The sequence below is a fragment of the Eptatretus burgeri genome, chromosome 1 (assembly GCF_056783735.1).
Source record: "Eptatretus burgeri isolate ZD-2024b chromosome 1, Ebu_testis_v1, whole genome shotgun sequence".
Taxonomy (NCBI): Eukaryota; Metazoa; Chordata; class Myxini; order Myxiniformes; family Myxinidae; genus Eptatretus; species Eptatretus burgeri.
This window is the reverse complement of record NC_140961.1, coordinates 138,379,576-138,396,799: the sequence shown is the minus strand read 5'-3', so window position 1 is coordinate 138,396,799 and position 17,224 is coordinate 138,379,576. Positions and strand designations below refer to the sequence as shown.

Below are 17,224 nucleotides of genomic sequence, written 5' to 3'. Positions count from 1 at the left end.
CTTCTTGTAAGCAATAGATACAAACATATTCTGTCAACCAGATGGGGAAAGTTTTTCAAGAAATGGTTGAATTGGTACAAATAAGCAATTTGAAAGGCATACATGTTATGTCCAAATAATGTGAGATAATGGAATGTTTTTAATGTTGAAACATACACCTTACCTCCAAAAGGAGTAGTTGGAGTTGTACCCGAGCCTTGATCATCTGGAGGTCTCTCTAGGGATTTGATTTAAAAAAAAAACATTGTCGTATCTTTGTGCTCAAAGCTTTTCGCATGAGTCAAACTTTTTATTGGAATAGTTATTGAGGATGTTAAAATTGCTAAAAGACAGGGCGAGATAAGGAGGGATGGAATGAGAAAGATAGAGATACATAAAAGGTTAGTCTGTCACACACACACACACACACACACACACACACACACACACACACACACACACACACACACACACACACACACACACACACACACACACACACACACACACACACACACACACACACACACACACACACACACACACACACACACACACACACACTTTATAAAATATAACGTATAAAGCATATATATGTTTATTATATATAAAAGGTAGAGAACTCATAGTATTCATAATATTTAATCAACAAAGGTCGAATGACACTTCGTAATCCACAGACACATTTGAGAAAGGTGTACGTACCAGACGTAGTGACAGAAACTTGGAATCCTCCGTCTGCGTACTCGCTTTCTCCCAGGGAGTTCATGGCATTGACAGTGAAATTGTATACGGTGTTGGGATGAAGACCCGTGATTGTGAAAATCGTAGAATGCGATGGGTAAACGTCCACGTACATGAAGTTTGCAGCCTCAGCTTGTTTGTAACTGGATGAGGTAACAGTAATTTATCATCAACTTGAATAAAATTCAATCAAAAATAATCGGATTGCCCTGGAGGGAGATGAAACACCATATGGGAATGTTCTTCAATAATTCGTTAGCAAAGCACTAGAACCATTAAGTTTTATAATTTATACAGGGATTGCTTTTTATTACCCTGCGCACACGAAGCAAAAAGCGGGTTAAGCAATTGTTACTTTATGATCGTATAAATTATAAATGTTACTTTATAAATTACAAATGTCACTTTATGATCATATAAATTACAAATGTTACTTTATAAATTACAAATGTTACTCCATGATCATATAAATTACAAATGTTATTTTATGATCATATAAATTACAAATGTTACTCTATGATCATGTAAATTACAAATGTCACTTTATGATCATAAATTACAAATGTTACTTTATGATCATATAAATTACAAATGTCTATGATCTATGATCATAGATATTACAAATGTCACTTTATGATCATATAAATTACAAATGTTACTTTATAAATTACTAATGTCACTTTATGATCAAATAAATTACAAATGTTACTTTATGATCATATAAATTACAAATGTTACTTTATAATCATATAAATTACAAATGTTACTTTATAAATTACAAATGTTACTTTATAAATTACTAATGTCACTTTATGATCAAATAAATTACAAATGTTACTTTATAAATTACAAATGTCACTTTACAAACATTACAGAAGTAATCATTTCTATCGAAGAACTAATCAATGATGACAGATCTTTCAGTGAAGAATATATTTATTGCATAAATGAATTCCACACAGAACTGATATCCTGCAAGTCCATCCGCTAAGTGAAGGAAATGCTGTAAATTTGAGAAAATTATTTGCAGTAAATTTGAGGTTGAAGCTGATTATTTTTCAGCTTCAACTTTGAATTTACAGCACTTCCTCCCAGCTAACAAAAGTACTCCAGGGCTTAAGCTCGGGGTTGGCCACGTTATTGGAAATGTCTATATTGCTTGACTGGATTTCCAAGATGCTTTGAAAACAATCTGTGAGCTGATGTGGGGGGAGAGGAGGGCTATGGCCACGTGCTCTGCAGGTGCCGAGCAGAGGTCCTGAATGTCACACATGTCTGGTGAAAAGCCTTGTCTGTGTTCTCATGAAAACATGGAGGAAAGAGTGCATGTAGCACTTACTGCACACGAAATTTCTGCTCAAAGCCACCATCATATCCAGCGATCCAGGTTAGGGTCACAGAGTTGTGTGTGTGAGTAACAAGCTGAAGACGTGTTGGTGGTTCTGGCGAGCCTAAAGCAATACAATAATTATAATTACAATAATTGTAATTGTCACAACTGTAGTCAAAATAAACAATCTCACCTTCATTCCCAGAATGCACCAAACTGTACATTTTGGAGCACATGAATCTCAGTAAGTTGTGAATTGCAAAGAAAAACAATTTTAACTGCAACCAAATTTAGAATTTTATCGACACAGATAGCCTGCAGTCACAAACTCTCAAATTACCTTATTTACTCCTGTGTACAACCCACCCCTCGAAAAACAATTTGTTTTCAAACTCCAGTGGAATTGTATTAAAGGTCCATTTCTAGATGTTAGCGTAAAACTTATTGTAATTTACAAGGGTTTTTATAGCAAACAATATTTAGCAAGAATGACATTTATGTAACGATTGAATTCAATGAGAATGTTTTAGAAAATGCAATATACACAATAACACTCTCTTTATTTATTTATATTGTTTTGACTTGAACAACAAATGGCAGTGCAAATTTCCCTGACAAAAATTTCTCAAGAGATCAGTTGAGAATCGCACATGAATTCATGAAAACCTAGAATGGCACACGGTAGAGCTCATACCTCTGCCAGTCTGAACAGCCTACGTTTTGCAGCCCACCAATAGGCCGGATCTGCATCCAGTCCTCCAAAATCAAATTAGCTTGGTCTTGTCACCTACCCAACTCATCCACCTAGTTTTGTCACAATCTGTCCATAACGTTTTGAGATATCGTGTTAGGTATCGTTTTTGGCAAAATCTGTCAACTGTAAAGAATCACTTAAAAAACTAGAACGGTACTCGGTAGAACACATACCTCCGCCAGGCTGAACAGTTTATTATGACGAAAATCGAAAATTTTCATCACATTTTGGTCTGTCTCATTTGTTTGTATGTTTGTCTGTGAGTGCGATAAATTGCGAACACTTTCAGCTATCTTTGTCAAAATTTACCAGAGGATTCCGAAGGACAAAAGTGAGGCTGTCAATGTTTTTTGACTATATCGGTAAAAAGGTCAAGGTGACAGTGACAGCATTTGCATGATTTTTGTCATACTTGTCAGGTTACCGCCTGACACCTTCTTGGATTTTGTATCTCACTGATAGGCCAGATCTGGACCCGGACCTCCAACATCTAATCGGCTTGTTCTTTTCACTTATCCAACCTGTCCAACAAGTTTCGTCCAAATCTGTCCACAACTTTTTGAGATATCATGCTATATATCGTTTTTGGCTCTATCTCTCAATGGTGAAGAATCCCATGTATATTTTAAAAATTCTCGTATCTGGATCCAGATTCGGATCTTCACCAAAATCGAATCGATTCATACTTGTACATCAAATATGTCCACCAAGTTTCGTCCGAATCGGTCCATAACTTTTTGAGATGTCGGTTATATATCGTTGTTAGCCCAATCACTCAATGCTGAAGAATCACTTAAAGAATTCTCGGATCCGGATCCAGATCTTCACCAAAATTGAATCGGTTCTTCCTTGTCACACAACCAACCTGTCCACAAAGTTTCGGCCAAATCCATCGATAACTTTTTGAGATAGTGATATACAGTACTGTATATCATTTTTGGCCCTCTCTCTCAATAGTGAAGTCATTTAAAAATAATTAAACATTTGTTATGTGCGGATCTGGATCTTCAACAAAATCAAAGGATTCGTCCTTGTCACACACCCAACCTGTCCACCAAGTTCCGTCCAACTCCATCCTTAACTTTTTGAGATATCATGTTATATATCGTTTTTAGCCCTATCTCTCAATGGTGAAGAATCACTTTTAAAATTATTATATGTTACCCGATTCGAATCGTCACCAAAATATAATCAATTCGTCCATGTCCACTAAATTTCGTCTGAATCCATCCACAACTTTTTGAGATATCCTGCTCATAGACAAACAGACAGACAAAGAAACAGACAGGAGTGAAAACACAACCTCCGTCCATCTTTGGTGTCGGAGGTAATGATCAGAGACGATTAGAGACACAATACTTTTTACAAGAACTGATGATGGAAATCATGTTCATTAAACAAAAAAAAATGCAAACAAGGAGAACTTAGTTATGTGAATGCTTTACTTGAACTGGCATACTTGTCTTAACGAGTTGAATGTGCAGTTTGTCTTCGCCGAGGGCATTTCGTGCTGTACATGTAAAGGTTCCAAAATCCAGTTGAGCGCTCACATTGGTGATGATAAGTTGAGTCTCATGCTTGTCCACCCCGTGCACTGTTTGAAAGGAATAACTGCATCCAACAACCAGGATGGAGATTATGTTAATGTTTCTGGCTGAAATGATATTTCAAAAATTGTTATTCAAAATGGTTTCATTGATTTTAAGGTCTCACAGTAACAAGAACTGAGCTATCTTCTAATAAAAAATGTGAGTGTGTGTGTGTGTGTGTGTGTCACCCATCACACCAAAACTACTGGGCCAATTGCCACCAAACTTGGCACATAGACAAAGTTCGACCTCGTCCTGGACGTGGGCTACTTGGTTTAATCTGTAGTCATGGAGAGAGGGGAGAGCATCCTTCCACAGATTAGGGGGAGGGTTCGGAAAGGAAGGGTGACAAAAATTCTCCATTTAAATGTGTATTGTGTCACGCCACTTGGTGGTGGTGGCAGAGGGTATTACAAGTCAGCTGTCGAGATAACTTGCATTTTTGCACTGTACACGTCCCCATAGAGTGGGAAACCACAAAGTCAACCTCCACTAATCAGGAGAGGTAGGGGAAGGGGGTGGGAGTCCACAGGGAGGGGGTGGGAGGAGGCAGCGGGAAGGGTGGGATGAGGGAGGGAAAGGGATGGGGATTTGGAGGAGGGACCCAGCATTGCCAGGCAACGCTAGGCACCCCCACTAGTTAAGTAATAAATTGCATGTATTTGTTTAACTATTTAAATATTTCATAATAATAAGGTGGCGCACTTGCCTTTGAGCTGTCTCGTCTGGGTTAATTTCTTAACCAGAATATAAACTTTCAGATAGGTGATTCACAGGCAGGGCGTTGAATCACAAAGTCTTTTGGATGGACATTAAGCTCAAGAGTATTATGATTGTGTTGATTGTCAATAGTAGGTGCGTTATTGCTGGCACCATGGAACAAATTGTAAATTCCTGCCCAAATCATCTCCAGTATAGAAACGCTCAGACCTGGCCAGCTGGATCGAGAAAGATTTGGGACAAAAACTTTCCCCAGCCCACCCCGCAAGGAAGGAATAATTGAGGCCGGAAGTAGTAGTAGATAATTGGTTAGCCAGTACAGCTTCCGGGCTGGCAGAAAGGCCTCATCGTATGCACACTCGTCTCGAAGCTGTCTCGCCGGGGTTTAAATCTCGGCCCAGCTATCAACTGTAATCTTGGTGTTTCACAGGCAGAGTGATTCATCAATGTGTACGGTCCCTTGGAAACTGGGCGTCCCATCTACGGCATTAGTTGGTGGACGTTAAAGATCTTGCAGTGTTCTTCATGAAGAGTAGTCAAGCTATTTGTGGCACCATGCCCAAATTAACCATCCAGTATAACCCCTGCCAAGAAACTGCTTCGGCAGCATTGACACGCTGTAACAGAGTATGGTACATCAGAATCAGAGAATACAGCTTCCTATTGTTTGAATTGCATTGAATCTTACATTTTTGTTGATTATTTTAACTTTTGTGAGATAAAAATGTTGAAAAAAATGAACATCAACGGAATCGCAAGTGCTTGTAACATACCGGGCTTCATTTGGTTCAACGGCGATTCCATTTCGTGCCCAAGAAAAAAAAACTACTGGGAGACCCTCAGCCTGGCAAAGCATAAGTACACCACTCGAACCATCCCCTGGTGCAGCAACCTTGTTGAAGTCGTTAAACTGGTGTATCTGTGGCTTGACTGAAAATGCAGATCAGGGGAACAGACATGTGTAAAGACACCCCAAACCATTAATGGTTGAAGCTGGGGCAGTTGCTTAAAGAGTTCAGAAGTTTTTATCATTCAAGATATTTTACCAAATCTAACGATTAACAATTTGGAGTGGGCATTGTTGAATAGTGATAAGTAAATTAAAGCATTAAGTTGGAAACACCGATTTTTATCTGTGATACATCCAACAAAGGGTCATCCACCCTAAAATATGATCGTCGTTAATCTGTACGATAAAGATGAAATAGAATACAGCATTTATATATTTGTTTGTTTAATATATATATATATATATATATATATATATATATATATATATATATATATATATATATATATGTATATATATGTATATATATATATGTATATATATGTATATATATATATATGTATATATATATATATATATATATATATATATATATATATATATATATATATATATATATATATATATATATATAGCTCATTCTAACCACTGGTTCACTGACTCATTAATATTAAAGATCGCTACCTTCCAGGTGACGTAGAAAGCCGAAATTTTGCGTGCTGATGGACATTGAAGCCGATACACCGGGAAAAAAAATCATGCAACCATCGGAAAGCATCCAAAAATAAAAATATAAACAAATGAAAATAAATTAACAGAAAAAAAAAATAAACTGAAGGTTTTACTGTTTTGGTGAAAAAAAAATGCAGGTGACCGACCCGAGACAATGGGGAAGCATGGTAATTTTGTGTGTCGATGGACAACGAAGCCGATACACCTGGGAAAAAAAAAATCACAGAACCATTGGAAAGCATCCGTAAATGAAAATATAAATGAAAAAAATAAATGCAGGTGAGCGACCAGAGACAACGGGGAAGCATGGTAATTTTGCGTGCAGACAGACATCAAAACCGATAACCAGGAAAAAAAAAATCACAGAACTACCGGAAAGCATCCGTAAATGAAAATACATAAATGCAAAATGAAATGCAGGTGAGCAATCTGAGACGATGAGGAAGCAGGGTTCATTATTGCTTACAACGTGTAAGCACACCCCACTCGTTAGTATATTTATATATGCTTCAAAAACTGAAAAAATACTGATCCAAACTCAACTAAATTTTGCATGTTGCCTTGGGGTACCTCAAGCATGGTTTCTATCTGGGTGGCATATCTGAAGGAGGGAGTTCAGGTTGAGGGGGAAGACCCAATTCTCTCGATGTAAATGTGTATCATTTTGCGCCCCCCCCCCCCCCCCGTTGGTATCCGGTATGACAAGTCAACTTCTTATATAAAGAAAGTTTAAACAACTTAACAGTACGCATTACTGTGATGTTGAAATCTGAGTGAGAATAATTTGAAATTTTAAAAATGTTTAATTTCATTCATTTTAAGCGGAGGTTATAAACAAAGCATCAAACACTGAAGCTTCACAGCCAAGCAGAAGTGATTTTTTTGCACACGCCAAATATAAGCAGCATGGTTGCTGATGAAGGTATTGTTGACTGACTTCCAAGCAGATGGAAGATGACCTCGGGAAAATGATAGGGTGACTAGAGCAGAATGTTTGTGAAGTACGACGTGTTGTCTTCTAATGAAATCCATCAGCGGAGTGATGGGTAAAAATGCCGACTACAGTTTTATTACAGTATCCATGAACAACTTGCATTTATGTTTTTGCACCAAAAGTAAGTTAGAATTTGATTTGCAATTAACTATTTTGCTTTTGAATATGGCAGATATGACATACGTTGTGATCGTTTATCAGGAATATTTGGACGTGGAACTTCGCAGCATGTTGAATGTAGATCATAATAAAATAAGAATAAACTCTGAAGGTTTTACTGTTTTGGAGTCAATTTATCAGCGGCAGTTTTAGAGGAAGGGGCTATCTGGGAAAATTTATCACAAAAACAAACATTACTTTTAAATAAATACAAATAATATTCTGTTATTTCATCTTTTTTTGTATGCAGAGTCAAGGCTCATGGAAGAGCTAGTACACTGAATGGATCAGAAAGTAACAGGACAAAAGGAACACAGTACAGAGAGAGAGAGGGGGGGGGGATGACACCAACAGCAGAGTTTAAGGACAAGATAGAGAGGGACTTGGACAAACAATGGGTGTGGGGAGGAATTGGGGGGGGGGGAGCAGGAAAGGACGCATGGGGTGGACTAGGTAGATACATAAGGAAACTCTCAGGAGGGAAAACTGGGGATTTGGAAGTAGGAGGGCTTAGGGTGGAGGTTAACGAGGGGAGAAAAGTTCATGGTTTTGGATTGGAATGATCTGAGATGGAGGTGAACAGCTGTCTTGAAGACCTGGAGGGAAGAAAGATATTGAACAGGATGTGGAAGTTGGTTTCCTCAGTGGGGAAAAAAGAGGAATGAATGAGTGGAGGTGAGCAGTGATCCTGGATTTAGGTAGTTTCACCAGAAGGGGGTTGATGATGGACCGTGTGCACCCTGCAGAAACTTGGGGGATGGGGAGCATGGAAAGAGCAGAGGGTGCAAGACCAAAATGGAGGTATCTTGAATACAAAATGTCAACTCATGGAAGAGTGATTGAGGAGAGAGGGTAAAAGGACAACAAATTTAACTGACAGTAATGCGGTGGAAAAACAGTTGGATACAATAAGCAGGAGAATGAATGGAGAGGATGAGAAGGGAGGAAACACAGTAACGTCCAAGCAAGACATGCGCGAGATGGTTGTCGGGAGTTAATGGTGGTTAAAAAAAGATTATGGGTTGGGATGGGGGATGAAATGAGATGGTGGTACACCACCTGCTTGAAGCCCTGGAGGAAAGAATGCAATTGAGCCGTTTCTGAGAGCAGTTACACAAACGGGAGCAACTAAGAACAAAAGAGTGGTGGGGTGCAGAAAACCTGGATTTGGGAAGTTTACCAAGTAGGAGGTTACTGAAAGAATGACTGCCTCCTAAATGCTGCGGGTAAGGGTTGAAGGGCTGAAGGAGCAGAGGGAGATAGCGGTTAAAAAAAAAATGTTTGCAATACGAGAGGACTTCTACTTTGGCCTCATCGCAGGAAGTGACAATCATGTTGAGCTTTCGATGTGACAGAATCTAGGAGGAAAATGTGATGCTGGGGCACCAGCCAATAAGAGAGATCAGTACTCCATAGATTAACGGACAAAGGCCTTGTGGGCTGTGAGCTCTGATTATGTTTTCAAGGAAAGACTTGGTTCGATGGAGAATGTTTATGGTATGTGGCTGGCTTTGGAGTCTAGTTTGGCTATTTGGTTAGCCCAAAATAGGTCACGGCTGATGGAGAGGCCGAGAAGTTCAACAAATTGAACCTCTTCTGGTGGCTGTCTTCCAGAGCGATATTGTCAGACTGATATTTGCCAGGATTGAGAGACATATTCCATATATCAGACCTGCATCTAATCAATTGTGGATCAGCACAGACCGATGCAGCTGCTATACGTCTGTCAGCATGACGAGATGTGGTCGGACACAATGTGGAGTTATCTGCAATAAAAAAGAGGGTTTTCCAAAGCAAAGGAGAGGTTGTTTATGTATATTGTGTTTACGTACAACATCAATCGACTTGAACTATTAGTATACTCTCACATTCACAGACATATTTGCTCACAACATAGATGCGATTGTAATGCATATTAGCGCTTCATATTGTATAACAATTTAATAATCTGTTCGCATTGACGTATGATGGTAAGAGAGTCGGTAGTCGAATTGGGTTTGCATATGTTGCTTTTTGGAGGGAGGGAGGGTGGGAATTCGAACTATAACTGTACTCAATCAAAAACTGGGAGCAGATTTTTTGTGGGTAAAGGGTCTAGGCTCATGGGTGCACACTTGCAATGCATATTGATAAAATCGAATGTCCCATCATTTTTGGTAGGATAATGTTTTATGCCATTCCAGCATGCTGCCTGGTGGAGATCAAGCTGGTGTATTGTTGCTTGCAAAAAAATTGCTAAATAAATTCGATGTTTCCATAGAAGAAAAAGGAAAGTAGGAAGGAGGAAGGAGGACAAGAAGCCACTTCCATAATGCACAAAAAAAAAAATTGCAGAAATATTGACACAATCCCCACACCCTCCTCCTGACCCCAACCCAAACCCACAATCTCTTTTCCAACAATGTTCCATACATTCCACCTCTGTCCTCATCCTAATCCTCTTTCTCTTCCCAAGCCTGAAAGCTTTTCTGTCCCATCCTTCGGAACTCTACCAATATCCTTCACAAACAATAACCAATCATTCACAATCCAACTCTCTTTCCATCTTCCTTTGGTACATAATATATAGATGACCTCAAACACGTCAACTTGAGGAGGATTATGTAAAACAGAAAATGTAAATGCTGAAAGACATCAATAAACGTTTTCTCACATCTTACAAACAGGTGCACGATGGCTTTCGCGGGTGGAGCGATGCCATTGTCAGCATTGCAGATGTATGTCCCAGAAAGAGAACGGTCCACTTTAGGCAGTGTCAGTGTGCTGGTCCCTTGGTGGTACACTTGATTGGGTGGCAGCTCAAATTCCTCCACCTTGGGCAAACGTACAAATTATAAAGTCCAAAAGCTGTTCCGACTGTCTATTCTGCCTTACAGCCTCACGCCTTTGGTTGGGTGTTTCACTTGAGGTTTCATGCTCTGACGTTAACATATCGATATGTTCAATACTATTCAATGTATTCACGTGACAGGTATAACCAGAGTTGGTGTCAAATCCACCCAATGCTCGCCTGTTTATACATTTATCGTTTTTAAAAGACTAGTCTAATAATATTTTTTTATAAAGCATTGCAGTGTAATCAGTATTGTAATCAGTAAAAAAATAGTGTGGTAGATAAAAACATTAGAAAGGAAATAACTTGCACCAAAAACTTTAACATTTTCACGCTGACGCTCACGCTCATGCCGGGAGGTATCGCTATAGCTCTCTGTTCTTCGAACAGGCGAGCTAAAAATCATTGACAGATAGCTTCAAACATCCATGTGTCTCACCATAATGATACTGAAAATGTCTAGTTTCATTGAGTTTATGGTGTGGGGCAATTTATAATTTAAATCCCGTATGTGCAATCATGATACAGTGCAACAGGGGCTAACATAACATCGGCAGAAAAGTAATTGGGAGTGATTGCCAGTCTGGGTTTATTATTTAGCAAAAGTTTATCCATTTAAAGGGAGGTTATTGAAAACCATGTGCATGGGGGCTTTTAACCACGGAGCTTATTTGAACAACCTCATTTACCAAGTACTACTTAATTAATATTTTAACACCGATACCTTTTGAATTTGTTGACGACAAAGCAATTATAAAAGTAGAAAGAGTCTCAGAATGCAAAGCCCGCCCGTGTCCACTTTTTACCAGACCAAACTTTACAAAAACAGCTCAAAAGAGAAAAAGAATGTAAAATTTATTAACCTGTTGTCGATTTAGTTTCCCACACATTCTCATCATGAGGGTTTGTTGAAAATTTGATGACAGAAGTTCAAATGGTTAAAAAACATAAATAAACGCAGAAGCGATTACAAAACCTGGCTGTTTTGCGCTGTGCGGTGGACGGGTTGTTGAGGCCTATTTCTACTTACTGCGACTTTGCCTTTTGACATTTTGACCCAATTGTTACCTCCACCACCGAAGGTGAAGGAGGTAATGTTTTCACCCCTGTCTGTCTGTTGGCTTGTTTGTTTGTGTGCAGGATATCTCAAATAGTTGTGGACGGATTCAGATGAAATTTGGTGGACACTTTAGATGTGCGACGAGGAAGAATCGATTCGATTTTGGTGAAGATCTGAATCAGGATCCGGATCTGATAATTTTAAAATTTTTATTCAAAAATGTATGGGGCCTGATATATTCTCGTGGACCAGGAATTTCATGGCAGAGGTATGCGCTCTACCGAGTGCCCTTCCAGTTAATCAGTGTTCTCCATATTCTCATAATAAAGGTTTGATGAAAAATTGATGACAAAAGCTGATATGGTAATTTGCCCCATCTTGCACACCACCACCCTCCTCTCCCTCCCAAGGCTGGTTCCCTCCCCTCCTCTCCCAAGGCTAGTTCCCTCCCCTCCTCTCCCAAGGCTAGTTCCCTCCCCTCCTCTCCCAAGGCTAGTTCCCTCCCCTCCTCTCCCAAGGCTAGTTCCCTCCCTTCCAAAGGCTGCTTCCGAAGGGAGTGGGTGTTTCTCATTTCATAAAATTAATAAACAAGCATCAAATTCAATTTTACTTAACTTTCCAGGAATTGATGTTTTGTCTGTCATTGGGAGTGAAAAAAAGACATACGACATCATTTATGTGCTTGTGGGTCCACAGTTGCCTTTGGAACATTAAACGATTGTTATAATCTCATTGATGAAAAAGACGTGCTGGACCAAAAACTCTTCTTCGGGCTCACCTCCCAATGAACCATGTCGTCCCTAACCGGGTAAGCATCTGCTGAGCACACCAGCACGGCCGTTGCACCACGGTCCACAAACACCTCTCTCGGAATTTGCTGAATTTTTGGAGAATCTGAAATATTTTGCATGACCATATTATATGGAAGGTTTGTGGTTGGTGTTGCTCATCATTATATGAAGATGACAATTACCGATGATGGTGATCACAATGTTAATGCGGAAGAGGACAATCGGATTGCTACTATGCAGAACATTCATTGTTATTTTGATTACAACCATTGTTGTCAAACCATGACTAGATGTTAGGCCCTATGAGAGGCATTACCCAATCGTATAGTACCACATACAGTTCACAATCAGTTTGATGATGCCTTCCTGTTGTCCTTCCTCATTGCTTAGCATGACATAGTAATCTCCTGCATCCGAGGAAGTTACGTTCACCACCATCAGAGCGCCGCCGTCGTGCAACTTAAACCGTTCAGCATCATCTGCCAACACAAACGGTAAATGGAAACAAACATTGCTTGTTTTTGTTTCTAAAACCTGAACCTACACCAGCTTCCACCCTGCTCCTATCACATCGTTCCCTGACAAAGTCAGGTTGACGAAGACACCCTGTCGTCACCCTTACCATCGAAACCAGAAGAAAAACTTGCTTGTTCAGAAGAGAAAAAAATTGAAAAAGTTAGCTTTTTTCCCCTCTGACTGACTTAACATCATTTATCTTCAAAAGTATACTTCAAAAATGTTTTACATTCATTTCAGTATTTTTACCTGTACTGCTGACATGGTCAGGATGGCATACTATTGTGCGAATCCCAGCTTCTTTTTTTGTATACAAAGTCAAGGCTCATGGAAGAGCTAGAACAAAGAATGGATCAGGTTACACGAGAACAAAAGAGAGGGGGAAACGTCAACAGCAGAATTGAAGGCCAAGCTAGATGTGGACTTGGACAAGCAATGGGTGTTGGGAGGAATGAGAGGTGGGGTGGACGCACAGGGTAAACAAGCAAAACTGGAGATTTGGAAAGAGAAGGGCTGGGGGGGGGTTAATGGGTGTAGAAAGAGATCGTGGTTTTGGATTAGGGACGAGCTGAGATGGTGGTGAACAGTTGTCTTGAAGACCTGGAGGGAAGATTGAGATTGAGCAGGATGTGAGAGTTGGTTTGATATGTGAGAAAAAAAGAGGACCGAATGAGTGGATGTGAGCAGTGGTTCTGGATTTTGGGACTTTCACCAGAATGCGGTTCATGGTGGGACATGTGCACCCTGCAGATACATAGAAGTTGGGAGGAGCAGAGGAGGGATAAAGCAGGGAAAGAACAGAGAGTGCAAGACCAGAAAGGAGGTGGAAGAAGACAGAGACCACCAACCAAAGGACCACTAACCTAGGTGATAGGCCCATAGTCTCAGCTTTGGCACAGGAGATTCCAGTAATCTTGAAGTCTTGGTGGTCTCTTGACCCTAACCCCAACTTTTTGACCCCAACTTCATTCAGACTTGTACTTGTTACGCAATACACGTATGTATAAATTATTTGAAAATAAAGATAGCGCGAAATATAGTTGTGATCAGGAGATGACACCCACCAATATGCTTACAAACGCATACCCACCATTAAATTATCAGTGGCAACATCACCACAAGCATGTTGTCAGCCACGTGTTCAAGAGTGTCAAACCTCACCATGAGAAGTCCTGCATCCACCTGCACATGCACTTTAAAATGGCAAGTTACCAAACTCCCTACCATCAAAGTATTAATTTTGGATCATTAACACCGTTGCTTTCCAGTACCATGCTATCTTGCCTCTTTACTGGTAAATAATTGCAATACAAGTCAAAGTTTGTGCAATTAAAAGATAAATTTCACTTTGTTGGGCCATTGCTGTTATTCATCCAACACAAGCAAATGATATATATATATATATTGTTGTGGTTACCAGATTCGCAAACCACCATTCAGGTCCCTTAGGTGAGGTATCTCGGTAAGTGCATGTGTAGTTAGGCCCAAACCCGTTGTCTAGTGGGAATACATGTCATTTATACGTGCTGCGACTCTTCAGGATAGCCGTTTTTCTTTTACTATCTTTATTTTGGACCAATCGCCACCATCACAACCACAACATCAACCACCGACCACAACCACCGCTTCACCACAACCGCCACGACCTTTACCGTCACAACTCGCCACCATCGCATCGCCGTCGTCTCGCGCCACTCATGGGCACCGATGCTGGACTCGTGTAGGGCGCACGTTGAACAGCGTGTACAAAATCACGGATTTTCTGCTTCAAAAACGGATCCAAAACGACACACGCCCACTTTTTGCCGTTCAATCGGTGAGCGAGGGCGAGTGGCCCGCCCCCAGGGCGATCGATATATGCAAATTTGTGGATCAAAAAGCCTTCACGCCCACTTTTTGTCGGGCCAATGGGGAGCGAGTTGAAAGGTCAAAGGGAGGGGGTCAAAGGCGAAGTTACGGGGGGATAAAAGGACGGTGTTCGTCAGTAAAAGGGTAGTAAGAAGTCGGAACGAGGAAGAAGGGAGTCGTAAAGGTCGGAACGAGGCGAAGGAGAGTCGGAACGGAGGGGACGAGCTGTGGAGAGGCGGCGAGTCGGACGAAGGGTGCTCGCGTCGTGAAGGAGCTGCGCGCCCGAGGGAGGCCGGCAGCGCGACCTGGCCGAGGTGGAGACGCTCGTCGCGCACATAATAAAGATCCTCTATACCCCGAGCATCAGCAACCCCCTCCTGTTTCCCCCCCGCGCTGAGATAGTGCGACCAAGGGGGCCCCGTTCCCACCCCCTGCCAGGCACTGTCCACGAGGCCCGCGGGTTGCGAGGCCATCGCCGCTCCGCGTCTCATCACCAGACGGGTAGGCCCGATCCGGTCTCGGCCTCAGGCCTACCCCATTCTTGAGGGTATTTCTTTTCCTTGGTTTTGGGTATGTGTTGTCGGCGCCGTCTGTGAAGTAGAATTGTATAAGTGTTGCCGTGTGCTCGGTAGTCGGTATTAGCTCTGCACTGTGTTTTCACTTTTATGTTTGCTTTTTTGTGTAAATGGAATTGTGTTTTCTTTTTTTTGTGCTTTTGGTGGAATTGTATTTGTGTGCTTCCCGTGTGCCGAGAATAAATGTGCTTTATTGTTGAACTGTTCTCCCGCTTCGCTTCGTCTTTTCCTCCATTGAATCCCCATCTTGCTTCACGTAAAGGGTTGGTAGTGGGCTGAATACGCCCGATAATTAATCGAACCGGCCGTCAGGGTCGACGATAACACCGCTCGGTTATTCTGATAGTCGGAGCGGGTCGCTTAAGTGGCCCGTGTCCGAAGTCGACCTGCGGCGAGTGCGATCGCCCGGTCTACCCTCCGCGTGGGTACTTAGGTAGTTCGAATTTGGCGAGCAACCCTATCCCACGCGGGGGCTGATTGGCTCGATCGCGGTGAGACCGAAGGTCCACCCGTGACTGGTTCCGGCGTTAGTCCGAGAGGGTCACGACTGGATTGTCCGTCCGGTGGGCGACGTGCCGCGGTCGAGTTACGTGGCCGTCGCACGCCGGCGGCCTAAAACCGCAACACTGGTGTCAGGTCGTGCGATACAAATTCATCGCCCTCCTCGCGGCACTGGTATCGGAGAACAGGAAAAGCGGGCTCTCCTGTCTCCGGCTAAATTCACGGGAATCGGTCCAGGGGTGAGAGAAGCGACCCCCGATTCCCTCCAAATTACGAGCGAGCAAATTAACCCTTCACGAGAAGCAAGATGGCGTCTCAAGGCGGCGGGAGCCGGGGTGGCATTAGAAATGTATATGTGTAGTAATGTAGAATCCATGGTCCAGGATGGAATCCCCCGAGCAGGAAATGTTGATTGTGCAGGAGCACGGACTCGCCCAACTGAACCCAGGGCCGAGGTGGGTGCGGCAGCGGCCGCGGTGTATGACACCTCCCCCCTCTCCACCAAGACCCTTCCCCAACCCCTGCCGAAACGGATCACTTGAGTGCATCCGACATGGCCCAGCTATTCACCATGCTGGCACAAATGAATGCGGCAATGACAAATGAAATAAAAAACGAAATGAAAGACATGAACAAACAAATAAACGAAAAGATGGATACATTCACAAACGAAATAAAACGCATGAAAACTAAAATGGAAACAAACATGAAGGAAGAAACGAGAAAGCTACGGGGTGAGACGCAGAACATGGGCCGATGCCTGCAGGCGGGCATGAAGGCCGTGAGCAGGGAACTTAAAATGGCGACTCCACGTGTCGCAACGAACGAGCTGCAAAGGGGAGCAACGGCTGACAGGCCCGCGGTGGAGGCGGGTAAGGAAAAAGTAATTCGGGAGACAAGAGACGAGGTGAAAGTAATTGCGAGGGAGAGAAAAGAACAATTAATACGGAAAGCAAGGATGAGGTACGCGGAGATCGTGAAAGAGCAAGGAGTGAAAAACAGAGAAGGACGGGAGCGACTTAAAGAGAAAATAAGGTTGACCTACATAAAGATAAGGGAAAGACGCCAGAAAGAAGCAGAGACCAATAAACACGATGAAGACGGGGTAAGTGACGCGCACACACACACGGAGGTAGTGGAGGACAATGGGGGTGAGCTCGCGGAGCGTGTTGGGACCTGGTGCGAGCAGCTGGATGACCTCCTCCAGGAACAAGGGAGGAGTATGCCCCCCTTGAGGTGAGTCACGACCAGGTGAGTTCGGTCGTGCTTTGCGAGGTTGAGGGGACGAGTGCTGTGGACGGGTGCACGG

General features: G+C 42.0%; 1 protein-coding gene across 5 annotated transcripts in view; it reads right to left on the bottom strand.

Annotated features, from left to right (window-relative positions):
* The window catches only part of NPHS1 (NPHS1 adhesion molecule, nephrin), a 258,041-nt gene that overhangs the window by 133,009 nt on the left and 107,808 nt on the right, over positions 1 to 17,224 (bottom strand). For 4 of the 5 annotated variants that reach the window (XR_015062842.1, XM_085900112.1, XM_085900127.1 and 1 more), the window contains 8 exons: positions 12,814 to 12,954; positions 12,463 to 12,578; positions 10,445 to 10,604; positions 5,890 to 6,046; positions 4,267 to 4,418; positions 2,063 to 2,174; positions 685 to 866; positions 164 to 217 (listed from right to left, as the gene is read on the bottom strand). Coding sequence is in view for 4 of the 5 variants with exons in the window: in XM_085900112.1 (XP_085756238.1) it covers positions 164 to 217; positions 685 to 866; positions 2,063 to 2,174; positions 4,267 to 4,418; positions 5,890 to 6,046; positions 10,445 to 10,604; positions 12,463 to 12,578; positions 12,814 to 12,954 (1,074 nt within the window). In the remaining variant the exon portion in view is untranslated. The remainder of the gene's footprint in view (positions 1 to 163; positions 218 to 684; positions 867 to 2,062; positions 2,175 to 4,266; positions 4,419 to 5,889; positions 6,047 to 10,444; positions 10,605 to 12,462; positions 12,579 to 12,813; positions 12,955 to 17,224) is intronic. The other variant, XM_085900121.1, reaches the window with a different exon arrangement.